The 21,671-nt window shown below is 40.1% G+C and overlaps 1 protein-coding gene across 6 annotated transcripts in view; it reads left to right on the top strand.

Moving 5' to 3' along the window:
* The window catches only part of herc2 (HECT and RLD domain containing E3 ubiquitin protein ligase 2), a 213,929-nt gene that overhangs the window by 64,897 nt on the left and 127,361 nt on the right, over positions 1-21,671 (top strand). For all 6 annotated transcript variants that reach the window (XM_043692293.1, XM_043692294.1, XM_043692296.1 and 3 more), the window contains exons 20-29: positions 369-524; positions 3,965-4,150; positions 4,557-4,727; positions 10,279-10,382; positions 10,830-10,980; positions 11,619-11,827; positions 14,890-15,022; positions 15,955-16,082; positions 16,213-16,408; positions 18,583-18,716. In XM_043692293.1, coding sequence (XP_043548228.1) covers positions 369-524; positions 3,965-4,150; positions 4,557-4,727; positions 10,279-10,382; positions 10,830-10,980; positions 11,619-11,827; positions 14,890-15,022; positions 15,955-16,082; positions 16,213-16,408; positions 18,583-18,716 — 1,568 coding nt within the window. The remainder of the gene's footprint in view (positions 1-368; positions 525-3,964; positions 4,151-4,556; positions 4,728-10,278; positions 10,383-10,829; positions 10,981-11,618; positions 11,828-14,889; positions 15,023-15,954; positions 16,083-16,212; positions 16,409-18,582; positions 18,717-21,671) is intronic.

Raw genomic sequence — 21,671 nt, 5'->3', positions numbered from 1 at the left:
TAATCAATTAATGTGATGCAAAGCTAGCTTCTGGGTCAATTATCTTGATTGAAAATCACTATTCAATTGGTATTGAATTTGCATTAAAGCAGTAATGATTCAAGTCTAATTTAGTTTGAAGAAGGTGATGGTAGTTTTCTAAACTCTGTTGAATCAAGGAGAATGCTATAGAATTCTGTACCATAGTTGAATAGTTACAAATGATAGACATTACTTTAAATTATGAAATGTTTTAGATTAATTTGAAGTTAGTAAACTTTATGCTCTCTTTTTATAAGAGTGTTTGGTTTTTTTCTTTTTTGCGTTTTAATGGTTATTCTTTGACAGTTATTAGCCTAGACAGTAATTAGCATTCCATGCTTTTGCAGGTCCTGAGCTTTTGGGAGTAGGTTCGTTGCTTAAAAAGTACATTGCCCTTCTGTGTACGCACATAGGGGACATTCTGCCAGTGGCAACCAGCATTGCTTCAACCAGTTACAGGCATTTTGCAGAGGTGTCTCGTATTCTTGAGGGCGATTTGACAGGTAACACATGTGTAGTGATGTGGTTTTGGATGCATCTTTTCTCCATGCTTCTGATGAATGCAATTGTACAGTTTTGTCATTTATGTATAGTTACTCCACAACCTGTCAGATTTTCCAGCATTTTTTCTTGATTTACTGTATGTGTCGCATAACATTTGAACAAAATAACTACCATGATGTTGAAATGTGGTGGAGTGATAGTATCTCAACTTCTGAGCCAGGAGGATAGTGTTATGGATCAGTAATTCAATGATTTATGTCTAAAATTCAAAGAATGAGAGTAATGTTTAAAAAACAATCTGAAAGTAAAACTCTGATGGCAGTATAAATGACTTAGCCTTGGCATCCTTCTGAATTAAAAAAAAGTTGGATTGTGACATGAGCATGGTTCAAGAACCCCACTTTCATAGTTTCTGTGCATTTGCTGCAAACGAAGGCAGTGGGCTGAAAAGATGCAAGGTTTGTTGATCCCTGTTCTCTTTGGGCCCTCTATCCTGCCGGGAGAAAGTAAGGTCTGCAGATGGTGGAGATCAGAGTCGAGAGTGTGGTGCTGGAAAAGCGCAACAGATCAGGCAGTATCCGAGGAGCAGGAGAATCAATGTTTTGGGCAAAAGCCCTTCATCAGGAACCCTCCTGGTGAAGGGCTTTTGACCGAAACATCACTTCCTCTACCCTGCTGACTAAGCTTTGTTTTGCCCTGGCTCTATCAGTGTCCCTTCAGACTGTCAGGCTTTAGCGTCACAGTCATCAGTTACCATGTCCCAATTGTCAGTGTCAGTGACTAGTGCCTTTTTTTATATATACGGGGTAGACCATTTAGGACAGAGCTCAGGAGAAACTTCTTCACCCAGAGAGTGGTGGCTGTGTGGAATGCTCTGCCCCAGAGGACAGTGGAGGCCCACTCTCTGGATTCATTTAAGAAAGAGTTGGATAGAACTCTCAAAGATAGTGGAATCAAGGGTTATGGAGATAAGGCAGGAACAGGATACTGATTAGGAATGATCAGCCATGATTATATTGAATGGCGGTACAGGCTCGAAGGGCTGAATGGCCTACTCCTGCACCTATTGTCTATTGTCTATTAATGAAACCTGTGGTCATTTGCTGTTCTGTGTGTATATGTGAAATAAACTAAAAAGCTGCAGTTATATTGATCAATCCTAGTGAAGAAAGAGGTCCATCTTACATTTTTTTATTAGGACATATGAGAGTTGGTGTGGACAGGGATGCCTTGGCATTACTTATCCTCACTTTCTTGCTGCATTTGGGCTATTCCGTAATTTATTCAGATTTTCTGCCACGACTTGCTACTTTTGGCAAGACTGTATTTTTCTTCTGTGTTTTTGTAGAGTAAGACTGCCTCATTAGGTTGTGTACAGGGACTGATATGGCTGCCACACTATGCTTTCCAGATTCTTCTGAAGTGAGGGAAGAATAAATGCTGCTGGAACATGTAACACAAGCTAAAAATACTAATTTGCAGGTGTACAGTATAGAGGCCAAAACTTGCACATGGCACAAAACTTGGAAGTATAGTAAATACCAAGAAGGATAGTGATAGACTGGAGAACAGGCTGGTGAGGTGGGACAAAATTCAATGCAGAGAATTGTGAAATTTTGCATTTTGGGAGAAACTATGAGGGGAGACAGTTAAAACAGCGTCAACTCATGCCAAAACGTATACCTTCCAAGATATCTCTCTCACTATTTATTGCATGTAGATCTCTGGAGATATGCTGAGAAAAATAAACTGAGGTTCTTTGTGTCTTCACTATATAAGAAGAATACTTCATGATAAAAACCCTATTTGATACATTGATTTCTTGTTTATATGTGACAAAGTGTCATAGAGTCATACTGCACGGAAGCAAATCCTTCGGTCAACTCATCTGCACCAACCAGACATCCCAAGCTGACCTAGTCCCATTTGCCAGCATTTGGACATATCCCTCTAAATCCTTCCTATTCATATATGCATCCGGATGGCTTTTAAATGTTGTAATTGTACCGACCTTCACCACTTCCTCTGATAGCTTGTTCTGTACATGCATCATCCTCTGCATTTAAAAGAAAAAGATTACCCCACAGTTCCTTTTTAAATCTTTCCCCTCCCACCTTAAACCTACGCTAGGAGTATAATGTTTATGTAGGGGATTAAGTATTTGAAAGGATTTCAAACATGTTATAAGAGTTTGACAGTTCAACAGAAGGCCTGGAGAACACTGCTTGTTGAAATTATTTCTGGAGTGACAATCAGATCTCCGCATTGTCCAGGTGGAGATTGGCTTTCCCTGACAGACACTTCAAGTTCTGCCTCCTTTCCCTAACTGATTAAAATGGGAACTGTTGGAATGGGAATGAGATTTCTGTAGATGGGCTCCACCTGCTGGTTTTAAGGGTGCCTGCAGTCCCTCAACTCCATGAAAATTTAGCTCAAATATGTTCCCATTGGTGAATGGGTGTCTATATAAGGTGATTTGCAAAAGAACCAACGGCAGAATACCAAAAATGTTTGCACCAAGTGGTTTGAACTTGAAAAAGCACTGCCTGAGTGCATGGTGAGGCACATACCATCAGGGCTTTCAAAAGAGAATTGGATACTTATGTGAAGAGAGAGAATATGCAGAGCAGGGAATATGAGTAACAACAGTTTTTTTTTTGGAGAAAGCGGACATGACATACTGAATGGCCACCTGTGCATTAGCCAGTTTTTCATTCTGTGGAAGTGCAGTTTCAATACTTTAAGTATTTCACTTAACTTTTCATTTTTAACCAAACTGCAGAAGTTTGAAACAACTTTTTCAATGAATTGATGCAAAGGGCTCAATCTTGAATGATCTCTTTTGCAATTAGACAAAGCAGCAATGTTGCTCAAAACCCGTGTCAGAGATTTGTACCATTGTATTAGTTGAATTGATTGTCAGTAACTTCTCGGCCTGGTCTTGCATATTCAGTAAATATCATTTTAAGCCATTGTTTTCAGTTATTCAGATGCCAGATTTTTCTACTGGTTCTCTTTCTCTCTGAATAGATCCACTTAAGTATTTTTTTTGTAGTGCTGAGTTTACACTCACAAATACCTTTACTATTTTATGGTTAACTGTCCATCAGTTCAGATTTTTAATTCTGACTGAGCAGTCAAAAATGCTTTGTGATAACTATACCCAATAAAAATCAAGACATTGTCTGATGTTCTGAAAATCTGATGTTTTGGTGTTGTTTTCTGCCCTTTTATTTTTAACTTTGATTTCTAATTGTAAGAAAATGTTTAAGGTTGGTGAGGGGGGAAAAAACGCTTTAAATGCCGTCTGTGTTTAATTTTAACCGATGTAATTTCTTGCTAATTACAGGATTTCACCTTTGGCGAATGAGTTGGTGGATATGTATATGTACAGTTGTGGTTTGGTTATAATGTTTATTCTGTTTTTGATTTGTTGCAGGAGTTCTGCTTCCTGAACTGGTGGTTTGTGTTGTCCTGCTTCTCACTAAAAATGCTGGACTAATGCAGGAGGCTGGGGCTATTCCTCTGCTGGCTGGATTGCTAGAACATTTAGACAGGTTTAACCAACTCGCACCTGGCAAAGAGAGGGATGATAATGATGATTTAGCATGGCCTGGAATAATGGGTAAGTCAATTTACTGATAGTTTGCATGAAATAATTTGCAAATTTGCCTTAGAAATAATTGAAAGTGGTTAAGAAAAGACCCAGAGATGATATGAGGATACAAGGTTTTCACACAACAAGTACTGCCTGAGTGAATCTGCCTTCACCATGCAATCATGGCGTTGAAAGGGGAACTAGACAACAGACGAATACAGATCTGCCAAGCCATTAGGAAAGGGTGGGAAGTCGGTAGAGGTGAGTTGCTCTGAGTGCCAGCTGAGATCAGTCACATGGCTGTCTTTTTTAATCACATTATGTTGTTACATAGAAGAAAACTTCAACTGGAGTTAATTTCAAGTCTGTCACTTAACTGGAAAGTGTAGCCTTGATCTTAATTTTAAAAAAATCATTTTGTGTGGCTTTACAGGCTCATTCTTCACAAATCAGAGCTCACGGAACAATGAGGAGGTTACCCTAATTCGAAAAGCTGATCTTGAGAACCATAATAAAGATGGTGGCTTTTGGACTGTAATTGATGCAAAAGTGTATGACATCAAAGATTTCCAGACGCAATCTTTGAGTGGGAGCAGCATTCTTGGTGAGATTAATTTATCATATTTCAAAAGGAATTTTAACTGATTAGTGAATGCAATGAGGTGGTTGACTCTGACTTAACTCAGCCATACTGCAGCACACAATCCCCATCTCTTTCTTCCTGGCTAATGTCTCCCAACAAGTACCATGAAACACAAACCTTGAGTGCTGTCACTATTGCAGAAATATGAGCTATACAGTTTCTAGACCCCAGTGTATATTTTGCTATTGAAAAGAAACCTAACTTTATTGAAATCAATCAAGGCTTTTATAGATTTATTTTACTGTAACTTGGAATATACATTGAACAAACAAGTGCTCCTTCTCCTGGACTTTTACTTCTAAACAAGTTAGCTATTGATTTGTGCTCAAAATATAGGATCCTAATTGATGTTACACAACTGATCCGATCCATTGTGTATTGCAAATGGTGAAGTAGTAATCCTTGACCTGGCTCAGCTGCTACCCAAATGTGATAGATATCCATGCTTGGGAAGTTATGATTATTTTTCCTGACCATTAAGAAGAACAACGTGGCTTGAGTGGCTTCATGTGCCAATACTGCTTGAACCTCCTAATATCTGTTGGGAAATCATTGCCTTCAAAGTATGCCACTGGCTGACAGGGCTTCCATTGACATGGAATCTCAAAAGAAAACTGTCATGGACTTGTTCTAAATCTCTCGGATCCTACTGGAGCGCACCTGTCAAGTTAACTGAAGACAGCCCCTCCTTCATAATGGTATACTACTTGGCTGGCTGCAACTGTTACTAACTAAGCCTGGTTACTGACCCAAGAGAATACTAGATTCTGGACAAGTCTCAGCCACCTGAGGAGGGGCCAAGAAAGATATGTCCACTATTCCAAAAATAGAACATGAGAAACATTTCCAATTGTGATTGTGGCCATCCAAGTCAGACCATCTGAGCTTCTGTCCCGAGAGATCCGTCTTTGGTAGGATCTTAACTGTCCACACTTCATCAGTTGAAACCATTAAATTGACTGTACATATTGTCATCAAACTACAACTGCTTCCTCAGCCAAGCAGTAAAAAAAATTTATATTTGCTTACATGCACCAGAGGGCCCAATTTCCCCCAACATTGTTGTGCATTAACGTCAGTTCATTATGCTCTACTTTGCCTTACCAACATGTCTTCAACCCAACTGAAAATGTCATAGAATTTACAGTTCAGAAGAAGGCCATTTCACCCATCATGGTGTGCTGACTTATGAAAGTGCTGTACAGCTAATCCTATTCTCCAGCCCTATTTCTGTAGCCCTCTAGGGTTACAGAAATAGGGCTGGATATGTTCAACTTTCAAATATATGTTCATCTTTCTTTTGAAACCAACTATGAAATCCACCTCCAACACTCTCAGGCAATACATTCTAAATTGGAACAACTGAGTAAAGCAGTTTCTCCTCATCTCAGTCCTAGCTATCTAGCTGACAGCCTTTGGAATTGTGATCCCTAGTTACTGACATACTAACTTGTGGAAACAGAATAGCCTTCTTTACCCTGTCAAAATTGTTCATAACTTTGAACAAGTCAATAAAATCACCTCTTAGTTTTCTCTGCTCTAAAGAGAATAAGTCCGAGTTATCTAATCTTTCCTTGTATCTAAAATCTCAGGGCTTGTGCACTGTCAAGGGCTTCAAGACCCTTTAAATAAGGTCCTCAAAACTGAGCACTATACTCCAAATGTGGTCTGACCAATAATGTGTAGAGGTGTAGCATCACCTTCTTTTAAACTCCATTCCTCCATTCATAAATCCTCGTACCCTATAAGCTGACTTAACTGTTTCAACTTGCCTGGCCACCTTCAGAAAATTATACACATGTACCTTGAGGTCCCTCTGCTCCTGTACTCACCTCAAGGTTGTACCATTGAGCCTATATTGTCCCTCTGTGTTTCTTCTGCCAAGATGCATGGCCTCGCACTTCTCCTCATTGAAATTCATCTGCCAGGTGTCTGCCCATTTTGTTAACTTGACAGTGTCCCTCTGAAGTCACCTAGTTCGCAATTCACTATACTCCCCAACTTGGTATCATCTGCAAATTTACAGATTTGTTCTCTACACCTATTTTCAGATCGTTTATATAAATAAGAAAAAGCAAGGGTCCCAACACAGATTTCTGCGGAACACCATTTTCAACTTGTCCCCAGTCTGAGAATTGCCCATCTATTCCTAACTTCTGTCTCCTATCTTTTAGCCAATTTCTAATCCATTCTGCTGAGGACCTACTGGTCTCAATCATTTCTAATTTGCTGACCAACTTGCCATGTGGCACCATATCAAATGATTTCTGAAAGTCCAAATGTAAAACATCCACAGGGCTGCCCTCATCCACTACTTGTGTCTCCTCTTCAAAGAACTTGGTCAGATTCATCAGACATGACCTGCCCTTGACAAAGCCATGTTGACTGTCAAGTATTAACTTAGAGAAAATATGTGTATATTTGCCTTATCCTGTATTATGTCCTTCATAATTTTCCCATTATTGATGTCAGGCTGACTGGCCTGCATTTCGTGGGTTACCCTTTGTTGCTTTTTTTAAACAATCATGTCATATTTGCAATCCTCCACCCCTAGGAACAATCCTGTGTTTAGATAGGTCTGGAAAATTTCTGTCAACTATTTCACAATTTGCTTCTTTACCTCTTTGAGCAATCTGGTACTCACCTAGGCCCGGTGACTACTTTACCTGGAGTGCTTCCAGCCTTTTTAGCACCTCTTCTTTATCTCCCAGTATACTGCTTTATCACTGAACATCCCCATTTTCAAATAGGCCACTCACTATTTTCTAATTTGGTAAAGACAGAAGGTATTTAGTGCCTCTGCCATACCTCTTGCTTCAGTGGGCAGCTTATCCCGCTTGTTCCTTAGGGACTCCACTATATCTTTCACTAATTGTTTTTTCCTATTATTATGTTTGAAGAGCATTTTACTATTTGTTTTAGCACACCCTGCTATCCTTTCCTCATGTTTCCTCTTAGCATTTCTTATTGTAGTCTCAGCCTTTCTCCTGCATTTGAGATATGTTTCCTGATTTCTATTGCTGTCATTATTCCAGTGCATACATGAATATACACTATCCTCAGGGAGGCAATGGCCTAGTATTATCATCGGACTGTTAATCCAGAAACCCAGGTCATGTCTGGTGACCCAGATTTGAATCCTGTCATGGCAGATGATGGAATTTGAATTCAATAAATATCTGGAATTAAAAGTCTAATGATGACCATGAATCCATTGCTGATTGTTGGGAAAGCCCATCTGGTTCACTCATGTCCTTTAGGGAAGGAAACTGCCATCCTAATATTAGTCTGGTCTATATGTAATTCCAGACCAACAGCAGTGTGGTTGAATCTTAACTGCCATCTGGGCAATTAAGGATGGGATAATAAATGGCCAGCAACACCCTCATTACAAGAATGAATGAATTTACAAAAAACATCATATGCCTTTCTTCTCTTCCATTTTCTCATTCATGTCCTTATTCATCTGGAGTACTCTAGCTTTGAATAGCCCATATTTATTTCTCATGGATATGTACCTAGCTGAGTCATACAGCACAGCAACAGACCCTTTGGTCTAGCTTGCTTCCTATGTATCTGTATTTTGAAAATCTCCCATTTTTCATCCACTGTTTTAATTACCAAAATGCATTTCCAATTAAACTGCTCCAGTTCAACTTTTAGACTCCCAACATCTGTCCTTTTTCAGTCTGCTTCTTAATCCTTGACTAATTTTTATTCTTTTCCAACTTAATATTGAACCATAATACTATGATCACTATTTCTCAAATGCTCCCCCACTCTAACATTTTCCACTTGATCTGCCTGTTTTCCTAGGGCCATGGGCTAGATCATAGCTATCACTAAGCAATCTACCTTGTGTGCATGACTGCAAGTAGCATAGCATTATGACTCGTGTCTGTCTATAACCATATTCAATAGGGAATTAGTAGAGATTGTCAAAATTCTGTTTAGCTTACAGGAACGTTATTTTGACTTTGAGTATGCAATGCTCTTTGTATAATGGTGTGCAAAGGTTAAGCCCGATCAGAGTGCTTGTTTGTGATACCGTTGACAATTAATAAGAAACCTCCAAATTTGTGCTACTGTCTATATGGAGTTTGCACATTTGTCCTGTGTCTGTGTGGGTTTCCTCCCACAATTCAAAGATATGCAGGTTAGGTGAATTGGCTGTGCTAAATTGCCTATAGCGTTCAGGGACGTGTAGGTTAGGTGCATTAGTCAGGGGTAAATATAGGATAGTAGGGTCTGGTTGGGTTACCCGTAGTGTTAGGTAAGGGGTAAATGTAGGGGGATGGGTGGGTTTCGCTTCGGCGGGGCGGTGTGGACTTGTTGGGCCGAAGGGCCTGTTTCCACACTGTAATCTAATCTAATCTAATCTAATCTAATTTTATCCAGGATGCAATGTTTGTGCTGCTAAATGTCCAAAGGTTGTCAAAAGGCAAAGAGAAAATTAATTTTCTTATGTGCCTGACTGGGATATTGATTGCACAGGGGAGGTTTTGGGCACCAAAAGCTGAGGAGCGCTACTATTTCAGGATGATTTTGTTAAGTTCGGGTGAGTGAGTGCTTAGCCAATATTGACAGTAGTTGTACTGCTCTTTTGTGAGCAATGTGAGGTATAATCCCATAAATTCATTTCAGTTCTGGCATTTGTGACATTGGTCATGAAAGAAAAGGAATAATTCTTCCATCACTTAATCCAAGTTGTGACAGAAGAGTGTTCTAACGCATTCTATTTGTGCAGTTGTGTTTTTTACAGCTTCTTTAATGCCTTCATCTTATTCTTTTTAAAAAAAAGTGTAAGGAAGGGTTTGGAGGGATATGGGCTAGGTGGTAGCAGGTGGGACTAGATTGGGTTGGGATATCTGGTTGGCATGGACAAGTTGGACCAAAAGGTCTGTTTCCGTGCTGTACATCTCTATGACTCATAAATTAACTACACTAAAATTTATGGCCACTTTTGCAAGTGTACCGCTATTGACATTTTTTTTCTTTTCGTTTTTACCTGGGACAGGTACAGTTTAATTTACATGGCGACCAAATTACTTGCCTGCTTTTGGGCATGTAAGTATAGGAATCCTGAACCCATGTAGTGAGATCTGTCTGCCACCGTTCATTCTTTGTATTGTTGAGTCATGGAGGATTCCATGCATTTTCATGCTATGTATCTTGGCCCACCTTGTGTCGGCTTCACCTTTACTGATGTGTTCAATAGCATTTATGGTCAAGTAGGTAATGAGGGAGCTTGTGATTAAAGGTGATCTGTTTTTGAGACTGAACCCTTGAAGGGGAAGAAGTGCTCAAAATGTGTGTTTATTTCGTGTGGTTAAGATACAAGTTGTTTATTTGATCCCAATCGTGAAGAAACTGACAAAATAAGTAGAGTACAACCAATTCCCCACTAAAAAGGCTTTCCTCCGGGGGAAAAAAAAACAAGCTTTAGAATGCTTGCTGGTAGACTGCTTCTTTGTTTCAAATGGTGATGATAGCATGGTATTTTTGCTTTCAGCTCAGTTTGCTGGCGAAGACCCAGTGGTTGCATTGGAAGCCGCCCTTCAGTTTGAAGACACCAGAGAGTCGATGCAAGCATTTTGTGTTGGCCAATATATGGAGGTACTGAAGTATTTCATAAATCTGTGCTGAGATCTGTACCATTGTGTTTAATGAATGGGTTATTTGCCTTTGATTTCTGATTAAAGTACTACTTTTTAAAATAAAAATTACACCTTATGCTTAATTTTCTCAAACAACAAGTGATTTCCACGTGCATTGGACTAATTCAAGCCAAAACAGAAATTGCTGAAGAAACCCAACAAGTCTGGCAGCATCTGTGGAGAGAAGACATTTGGAGTGCTTCAGAAGGATCACAGGACTTGAAATATTAACTCTCTGCTTTCCCTCCATTGATACTGCCAGACATGCTCAGTTTTCCTAGCAGCTTTTCTTTTTGTTGGTTCTCTATCTCCAGCATCTGCAGTTCTTGGTTTTACATCAGACTAACATTTTTTGCATTCTAAAAAATTGCCTTTTAATTTCTCTTTCCTTGTCTTTCCATTATAGCCAGATCAGGAAGTTGTAACCACACCAGACCTTGGCAGTTTGTCTTCACCTCTGATAGACACAGAAAGGAATCTTGGTCTCCTCCTAGGATTACATGCATCATATTTGGGAATGAGTACTCCTTTGTCATCTCTAGAGGTCGAATGTGCCAGTTAGTATAATGACAACATAATTTACAAAAATCCTTATTTATGTAATACTTTTGCCAGTGTTTTAAATCAAAGGTATTGAAAACAATTTAATCCAGTTATTGTTAACATCTCCTTTGCTGAGAGATTTGCTCAGATTCTGAATTGTCCAAGCTTAGCAATTCAAGGTTTTAGCTTTTTTTGTTTGAGGCTGGGTTTATTTTAACAGTTTGTATTTCAGTGCATACTTTATACTGTACTTTTTGCTTATTTGAATGACTGACAGTCCTATTTGTGCTTAACTGGAAAAGGAACGAGTTGGAGACCCTATATCAATTGACATATAAGAGTGTTGTGTGCCTTGTTTAAGTAACGTCTCCCGCTAAGTGTGGAGCTGCATTGATTGGGTGTGCTTGCAGTATCTGTGATTGCCATCATCTTAATTGAAGAGTGTGGTATGTGAAATTGAGGCTTGCAAAAAGAGATGACTGTCAATGATGATTTTAGTTCTTGTTCTTGAAGGTTGAAAGAGAATTAACACTCACCAAGTTAATCTGGCATTGCCACTTGAAAAGGAATCTTGAATCTTATTAAGGTATTTTAGTAATATCCAAATAGTCACACTTGTTTGTAAAATTAACGCAACTTCTATATTTAACAGAATGGCTGCAATCTTCCCTTTTCTCTGGTGGCTTGCAGACCAGCCAGATTCATTACAGCTATAATGAGGAGAAAGATGAAGATCATTGCAGCTCCACTACCACTCCAGACAAGACCAAACTTTATGTGCGGAATTTGACGCAAGGTGATCACACTCAACCATTCCTGCAGGCCATTGCAGACAACAACATTCAAGACTACAACGTAAAGGTACGTGTTTCAAACAAACAGGTTCTCACAGGTAAAGTGAAACATTGCTTGTTGCTGCTTTTATCTGAGACCTAAAATAGTTATTCTGGATTTTGTGTTATAGCATTTAAATTTTTTACGCAAATTTGCAGGAATTCTTATTTGGACAGAAGGCGGCTGCGGTGCAAATTTGCAAAGCTATGGTTGGCTGGGAGATACAGACCAATCAATCGTTTCATTAACTGTCGACCACAGACTTTGTGTGCCAAAGCAGTTGACTGAATTTGAGCTTATTTAATCTGCATTTAAAATCACTGAGAAACTGACCTGAATCAAGCTTTAATTTAAGGCTGCTCATTGCAGTTGTGATGTCAGTGTGCTTGAAATTCTGCATGTAGTGTTCATGTGTGCTGAACAGAAGTGCAACTGATAGCAATACATCATACTTACCTTGAATGAGGATGTATTTTGCTTTGGCAAGTTGACTTTAGAACTGGAGGAAAAGATCAGGAATTTTTATCTAAGATGATTGTAAGTGTGTGTTCAACTGTGGTTTGCCTACACTGTTCCAGTCAAATCCACGCAGACTTTGTTCGTAGCTGGGTAAGTATACCAAATGGAAGCTATTGTGTCAATAGAAATTCATAGAAACATGTGGATACTGTTATGAACTTGTATCTGCTATAGCTATCTTCACATATTCAGCGATATGGAGGAGCTGTTGTTGGACTGTGGTGGACAAAGTTAAAAATTACACAACACCAGGTTATAGTTCAACCGGTTTATTTGGAAGCATTAGCTTTTGGAGCACTGTTCCTTCATCAGGTGGTTGTGGAGCAGGATCGTGAGACGCAGAATTTATAGCAAAAGATTACTGTGTCATGCAACTGAAATGATATGTTGAACAAACTTAGATTGTTGTTAAATCTTTCACCTTTGCAGGTTTCTGTTCGTTAATCTGAAAATCCTAGAATTTCTTAAGTCACATTCTTGAGATAATTTAAGGTTTTATAAAAAAGAAGTGACGTCTCAACTCAGAAAATGCATTAAAGGGGTGAGGTTAGAGTCTGTCTGTATCCCAATCTTGAGTCAGACTAGTTCTATTTCTAAAGTGAAATTTACGAAATAATACATGGATTGACTGCTTGCATTGACTGCCTGCAGATTGTGCATTTTTTGAGCAAAATAGAATGTAGCTGCAAATATAATTCTGCAAATACAAATTCACTTGTGTGTGTGCGTGTGCATGTGTACAAGCGTGGTAAAGTGTGTGAGAGAGTGTGATGGAGTATAAGTGTGTGTGTGTGTGTGTGTGTGTGTGTGTATATAATATAGTGTTGTGGGGTCACTGTCGTGTGACATGAGCCCAAGATCCTGGTTGAAGTCATCCTCATGGTTACCGAACTTGGCTATCAGCCTCTGCTAGGCCACTTTACGTTGTCTGAGCTGAGATGTCACTTTTTTAAAATAAAGCCTTTAGTTATCTTGAGAATGTGACTTAAAACAAGCTCTGGAATTTACATATTAATGAACTGAAACCTGCAACCGATTTTAAAAGATGAAAAACTTCACAGCAATCTAGGTTTATTCAGTATATCATTTCAGTTGCATGACACATTTATGGACGTTCTATATTTCTTCACATCCATTATTTAACATTGGCAGAATAATTTATGTCTTTCTGAATTTCAGCCCATGAGAAACTCCCTTTCCTTTGCTCTCATCTTTTTCTGAAGCTTCTTTCAGCATTTGCAGTTCTTGCTGCTGTCTTGTTACATGTAAAAGAGAGCTTGACTCGTAGTGACCTTGTGAGCAGTACAGCACAGTATTGTACCAAAGCCTCATCTGTGTTGATTGTGATGGCATCCACCCGTGATGATGGACGGTGCTCAGGGTGGTGTCACTTCTGGATTTAGCATTGTCAGTTGTATCTGTAGGGAGCATTTTGAGAGTGGCAGTACCTTCCACAAATGGCAATGATGAATAACATCATCCCGATGTTGACTTACGTTGTTTTCTTTCAGCAGATTCTTTTTTCTGCAGTCGGGTCATTCCTTTTGTCCTCTGCTTTTCGCATGCTCCCACTTCCTGGCTACTTGTTTTTAGGAATTCCCATGCATTAACTGTGATCCCAACCAACTTTAGGTCTCATTTACAGACCTCCCTTCCTTGAATATACAGATGATTTGTTGATCTTGTGCTGATAATAGGCTTGCATGTATCTAGGGAATTGACCATCATCTATTTGGTTAACGTAGCCCAGTCAACCTAGCTGTTGTCTTGAGAGCAAACAAGCTGGGGAACCCTGTTTGCTGGTGTATTTGCATACTTGGCACTTTTATTTTAACAAGAAGACATCCAATTACCATCTGATGTGTTGGAGATGGATACTTTTTTTCTTGACTTTTGCAAGTTGTTAATACTTTTCAACTTCTGGATCAGTGGTGCTGGAAGAGCACAGCAATTCAGGCAGCATCCGAGGACGATGCTGCCTGAATTGCTGTGCTCTTCCAGCACCACTGATCCAGAATCTGGTTTCCAGCATCTGCAGTCATTGTTTTTACCTTTAATACTTTTCAACTGTCAATACAATGAAATGATTGAGTGGTTATCCACTGGGTCATTGATCAAGCTTGAACTACTTATCCTAAAGGACAGATACTGCTATAAGGTGTCCTGCTTAATCCTGAGCTGAGTATTCTGACTTTCCATAAAGGCTACAAGCATTTGAATGCATAATGTTACATGTCTTTATTCATCTGTTACTGAAGTGCTTATTCATGTAAATAAAGTGTTCAACCAGGCCTTTTTAATGAGAATCCAATCATCATAGTTACAATATAGAAGTTGAAATTTCAATTTTACACTTTTAAAAATCGTTGTATAATCTAAACTTGTTTGCTAAACTAAAATATACAGAGAAGTGATGTTGAGTAGATTTTTATTTTCTTTAAATGGCTTTGCAGAATTTGAAAATAATTGGTAGTGAAATTGTCTGTTCCTCCTTTAAGCATTTTTTTTTTAAAATATTGCAGTTCCAGTATTATTTTGTTTATATTGACTTACTTATGTTCTATTGGCAGGATTTCTTGTGCCAAATAGAGCGCTATTGCAAGCAGTGTCATCTGACAACACCAATCACTTTCCCTCCTGAGCATCCTGTGGAAGACGTAGGGCGGTTACTCTTGTGCTGTCTACTGAAGCACCAGGATTTAGGTTGGACACTTCGCTAAATCTTAAGTATTCAAAGTAGTATTAGTTTTAATAAATGGACTTGCGTATTCTGAATTTTTGATAAGCCTCAAAAGCTAATTTCAGAATTGCTTTTGCAGATACCAAGAATCTTTTTAGATTTAATGTTCTAATTTTCTTCCCATGTTGTCAGTCTATGTTGCTAATAAATTATTGAAGTAGTTTTTGAATTCATGACTTACCCTCTGCTGCTAATATTCTCACTGATTTGTACTGTGTCCATTATTCTTTTCCCTTGTGCATTCTTCACTATTGTTCTGTTGTCTGTGTCATTGGTAAGTATTTTTAGCTCCACATTTAGTTCCTCATTGTTGTGCCTTCTTGACTGTCACATTTACATAGTCAGTCAAGGACAGGTGGTTGGTTACCGTTACTCCTAGGAATTTGATGTTTAAGGCTAGATTTGGGCTATTTGATTATTGTGCAATGAGTCTAACTTGAATGATACATACTTCATAAGAGACAGACTGCTGATGAACTGGATTGATTCTTTAAGACACCAACACTGAGAATTTTGGAGAAACTCAGCACATGTGGCAGTTTTTCTGGAGAGAGAAACACAGTTAATGTTTCAAATTCAGAACATTGAAGAGTGTATGAGACTTGAAATGTTAATTCTGTTTCTCTCTCCACATATGCTACCAGACATGTTGAGTTTATCAAGCATTCTCTATTTGTTTCAGATTATGCGCATCTGCCATATTTTTGATTTTATTTGATTCTTTAAGAGAATGCTGTATAGAGGAATGACACACTCCTCTGTGAGTCTGAAGTTACTGATCTCAGCAATATGCTGTCACAGGCACTAAACAAAATCTTCTCTTGGAATATCAGTTCAATGTCTGGCTTAAATCTAACGTGTGCATTTTTTTTTTCCCTGTGTAAACTGTATACAGGCCATGCAGCTTTATCTGTCATCAACCAAAATGCCTTGGGAGTGGATCAAGGGAAGCTCAGAGTCCTGCCTAAGTCAGTGGGTGATGTTTGTCGAGTGGTATATCAGGCCAAGTGTTCTTTAATAAAGGTGAATGATATATTTTGTATACGTGTAAACAGTGTCTTTTCTATTGTAGATGCTATTTTTAAAGTGTCATTTTCTTTGCAATTTATTTGTTGCAAACCAACTAATTTTTTTTTTCCCTTCTAAATCTTAGACTCACCAAGAGCAAGGGCGTTCATATAAAGAAGTGTGTGCACCAGTAATTGAACGTCTGAGATTTTTGTTCAATGAGCTGCGGCCTGCTGTTAGTAATGACATTTCTATAATGTCTAAGCTGAAACTACTAAGTTCCTTGCCTCGGTGGAAGAAGATTACCCAGAAAATCATCCGTGAAAGGAGAAGGATGAGAGGTATGCAAAAATTATTTCTGTCTCTCAGAAGGTGGTAGAACAATATCTGCACTGATAAAAAAGACTTGGGTTAAGTGCACACATGATGCAAATAAAATGTGTACATGCGCTATTATGTATCCTGTTTGTTATTTATATCTATGAAACATTCAAATCTTAAAATATGCAGAAAAGAAACTTGAAGCAAGTTTTGGAAGCAAATTTGATTCCTTCAAAAAGGAGAAAGCAACCAACCTACTGGCAATACCTTCATTTGTATTTGCTTTAAACTTGAACATTTTTAACAAATATATGGTCCCTCAAGTTCAAATGATAAATATCTCAACATTCTAGAAGTTGCTAGAGCATTGACTTCAATATATGAATTTTATTTCATCTAAAATTGTGCAGGATGACATGGATGATCACCAAAATTAGGTTGTTCAGTAGACACTGACTTTATTTCATCATTCAACTTTAATTTAATCCTGACTATGAGGGTACAGCAAATGCAGTCAGCAGATTTATTCACTGGTAGATTTTTCTAATGAGGCACGCAGTAACACAACTGAGTGAACTGGCTAGGATGTACAAGTGAGCAGGCCTTATGTAGTTAGACTAGTGTAGCAGAAGTTTTATGAGTATTAGTCCTCAAAGTTGTCAGTTGATATTAAGGTTCTGATTTCTTATCTTCGTTGCGATCAGAGAAAACAAAGTAGCAGTGAAAGAGTGCTTTTCGGAATGGAGGTCAGTAACCAGTGGTGTTCCACAGGAATCAGTGCTGGGACCTCTGATTGTAATATATATATAAGTGATCTGGAGGGAAATGTAGATGGTCTGATTACTAAGTTCACGGATGACACCAAAATTGACAGAGTTGCAGATAGTGAGGAGCATTGTCAAAAGATACAGCAGGATTTAAAATACAGATTTGGGCAGAGAAATGGCAGATATAGTTTAAATGCGTTAATACGTTTTGGAAGATCAAATTCAGGTACGAATTATACAATAAATAGCAAAACCCTCAGGAACAGCAACATACAGAGGGATCTGGGCGTACAGGTTCACAGATACCTTAAAGTGGCAAAACAGGCAACTAAGGTGGTCAGAGCTGAAAATGTGTTGCTGGAAAAGCGCAGCAGGTCAGGCCTGTTCTTTGGATGCTGCCTGACCTGCTGCGCTTTTCCAGCAACACATTTTCAGCTCTGATCTCCAACATCTGCAGTCCTCACTTGCTCCTCAGCTAAGGTGGTCAAGAAGGCATACAGCATGCTGGCATTTATCAGCCGGGCATCGAATGTAAAAGTTGGCAAGTTAAGTTACAACTGCATAAAACTTGAATTAGACCACATTTGAAATATTGTGTGTCGTTCTGGTCGCCACACTACCAGAAGGATGTGGTTGCTTTGCTGAGGGCTAAGAGAAGGGTTATCAGGATGTTGCCTGGTCTGGATGGTTTTGGTTATGAGGAGGCATTGGATAAACTTGTATTGTTTTCATTGGAAAGCACAAATAGGATGGATGGTCAGAAGCTTTTTCTCAGTGGAATGGCCAACTACAAAAGGGCAGAGATTCATGGCTAGAGGGGGGAAGGTTTAGGGGAGAAATGTAAGGAAAAATATTCGCACACAGGGTGGTCGAAGCAACCTTGGTAGCAACGTTTAAGGCGTATTTTGATTAGACACATGAACGGGAGGCGATCTGAGGGATAGAAACCTTGTGTGGACAATAAGTAGTGAGTCTAAATAAGGACTTGGTGGGCCAAAGGGCTTGTCCCTGGGCTGTATTGTACTGTAGAGAGTCACAAGTCCAAGTTCACTTTCCTGTGATTGTACTGTTGAAATGAGGCTCAAAGCTTTTAGTTGTTTAAACATCTGGATCATAATGGATGTTGTTAGTTTTGTTATGCAGTAATTTTATATTTCTCAGTCTTGTTATGATGTGACTTGCAATTTAAAAATAAAATGGAGTATCTTTAATCTGCATTGACTGTTTATAATTTATCCAATTCCTGTGTTCTTTTCTGTATTTCTATCATGTGCTAATGTGCCTTAGTTTCATACTAAATGTCATGTTGCCTGTGACTTTTTGTTTGAGTGTTCTTCTTTTTCAAAAGAACTGTTGGTTCTTTTGGTATGTCACCTTTGATTTCCTCAGCGTGTTCATAGTGCTGACTGTGTGGTGACTCTTCATAGTTCCAAAGAAGTCTGAGTCTGCTGATGTGGAAGAATCCAAGAATGACAACAGTGAGAGTGATGTAGAAGATTCCTGTGTTGTACCACTTAACCCTGAAGGTGTGGATAAAAAGGTCTTACCTGTGAAATCAAAGGTAAGATAGTGACAAAGATTCTCATGTTACATGCAGTTGTAGTTGATAAATGTTCAAGGCTGTCATGATATCATGTTTGTGGAGTATTGAAACATAATCAGTTTGGAATCGATGGAAACAAGTATTGGAAACATTCTTTCTTCACTGTTAATTTCATAAAATTTGTTTCTTTTCCTTAATTTATTCATTCATGGGGTGTTGACTTTATTGGGCCAGAATTTATTGTCCATCCCTAATTGCCCTTTAGTGAACTGCCACTTTGAACTGCTGCAGCGCATTTAATGTTGGTAGACCCATAAAGTTGTTAGTGAGGGAGTTCCAGTATTTTGACCCAGTGACACTGAAGGAATGGTGAAGTATTCCCTTTGTAGGGAAACTGGAAGGTACTGTTGTTTTTGTGTATCTGCTGACCTTGATGTTCCAGATGGTCATTGGTTTGGAAAGTGCTGTCTAAGAAGCCATTGTGAATTTCTGCAGGGTATCTTGCAGATGATGTTGGAGGAAATGAATGTTGTGCATGTGGTACCAATTAAATGGTGTGTATAAAAAGACCACAGTCTAAAAAGGCACTTAAAAAAAGTCCATGTCGAGGGCTTACCTTGGAAACAATTATAAAATCATGAGGGACATAGATAAGATGAATAGCAAAGGACTTTTCCCTTGGTTAGGGGAAATTCAAAACTAGGGGGCATGTTTTTCAGGCGAGAGGAGAAAGAAATAAAAAATGACCTGGGGGGCAATTTTTCCACACCGGGTTGGTTGTATGTGAATTTTGCCAGCGAAAGTGGTGGATGCAGGTAAAGTCACAACATGTAAAAGACGTTGGGATAAGTTCATGTACAAGAAAAGTTTGGAGAGATATGGGCCAAACACACACAAGTGGGACTAGTTTGGGTTGGGAACGTAGTCTGTCTGGATTGGTTGGACCAAAGGGTCTGTTTCCATGCTGTATGACTCTATAGGTAATATGTACAGTTTTGATCTTCGTTTCTTAGGAACAAAGATATTGCCAAAGAGGGGTGCTGTGAAGGTTTACCAGACTTTTTACTGGGATTACGGATCTGTCCTGTGGACAATGATTGGACAAACTAGGCCTGTTTGCTGTAGGATTTTGAAGAATGAGAGTTGATCTAATTGAAATATACAAAATACTTAAAGGATAGACAGAGTAGATACACCCCCATTTCCCCCCACCACCACACCCACTCCAGTTACAGGCTCTGCCCCGACTCCCAGCTCCACACCTACCCCAGGTCCTAGCTCCCATCTGTGCCGAGTTTTCACCATCCCTCCAAACCTCCCCCTCACTGAGGACAAACGATCAGTCCTCCGCAAAGGACTCACCTTCATCCCCCTCCATGCACCAATGAATTCAATACACGTTGTGACGTCAAATACTTCTTCCGCCGCCTCCGTGCTTACTTTTACAATCAGGACTCCTGGCCACCTTCCGAGGACCCCTTCGCCCGCCACCAACACACTCCATCCACATGGACACCCCGCGCTGGCCTATTACCTGCCCTCGACCTCTTCATTTCCAACTGCCGCCGGGACATTAACCACCTCAACCTGTCTACCCACCTCCCCCCTCCAACCTCTCACCCTCACAAAGTGCAGCCCTCCATTCTCTCTGCTCCAATCCCGTCCTCACCATCAAGTCAGCAGATAAAGAGGGTGCAATGGTAGTCTGGCGCACTGACCTCTACACCACTGAAGCCAGACGCCAACTCAAAGACACCTCCTCCTACCGACCCCTCGACCATGACCCCCACCCCCCCATCACCAAACCATCAAATCCATGCCCATACAGAACCTCATCACATCATGTTCTACCTCCTTGCCAAGATCCACAAGCCTGACCACCCTGGCTGAACGCCTCATCTTCACCATCGATACCAATCCCTCTACACCTCCATCCGCCATGACCAAGGCCTCCAAGCCCTCCATTTCTTCCTCTTCCGACGTCCCCAACAGTACCCCTCCACCAACACTCTCGTTCGTTTGGATGGGACTTGTCCTCACCCTTAACAATTTCTACTTGGAATCTTCCCACTTCCTCCAGACCAAAGGGGTAGCCATGGGCACCCATATGGGCCTCGGCTATGCCTGTCTCTTTGGCTACATAGAACAGTCCATCTTCCGTAGTTACACCGGCACTACTCCCCACCTCTTCCTCCGCTACATTGATGACTGCATTGGCGCCACCTCGTGCTCCCCCGAGGAGGTTGAGCAATTTATCAAGTTCACCAACACATTCCACCCTGACCTTAAATTTACCTGGACCATCTCTGACACCTCCTTCCCCTTCCTGGACCTCTCCATCTCCATTAATGACGACCGACTTGACACTGACATTTTTTACAAACCCACCGACTCTCACAGCTACCTGGATTACACCTCTTCCCACCCTACCTCTTGCAAAAATGCCATCCCGTATTTCCAATTCCTCCGTCTCTGCCATATCTGCTCCCAAAAGGACCAGTTCCACCACAGAACACACCAGATGGCCTCCTTCTTTAGAGACCGCAATTTCCCTTCCCTCGTGGTTAAAGATGCCCTCCAATGCACCTCGTCCACATCCTGTACCTTTGCCCTCAGACCCCACCCCTCCAACCATAACAAAGACAGAACCCCCCTGGTGCTCACCTTCCACTCTACCAACCTTCGCATAAACCAAATCATCCAACGACATTTCTGCCATCCCCAAACGGACCGCACCATCAGGGATATATTTCCCTCCCCACCCCTTTCCGCCTTCCGCGAAAACCATTCCATTCGTGACTACCTGGTCAGGTCCACGCCCTCCAACAACCCACCCTCCCGTCCTGGCACCTTCCCCTGCCACCGCAGGAATTGCAAAACCTGCGCCCACACCTCCTTCCTCACCTCCATCCAAGGCCCCAAAGGAGCCTTCCACATCCGTCAAAGTTTCACCTGCACATCCACCAATATCAT

This window comes from Chiloscyllium plagiosum, chromosome 6 (assembly GCF_004010195.1).
Source record: "Chiloscyllium plagiosum isolate BGI_BamShark_2017 chromosome 6, ASM401019v2, whole genome shotgun sequence".
In the NCBI taxonomy this organism is placed as follows: domain Eukaryota; kingdom Metazoa; phylum Chordata; class Chondrichthyes; order Orectolobiformes; family Hemiscylliidae; genus Chiloscyllium; species Chiloscyllium plagiosum.
The sequence above is the reverse complement of the archived record's forward strand: the minus strand, read 5'-3'. Positions and strand labels throughout refer to the sequence as shown.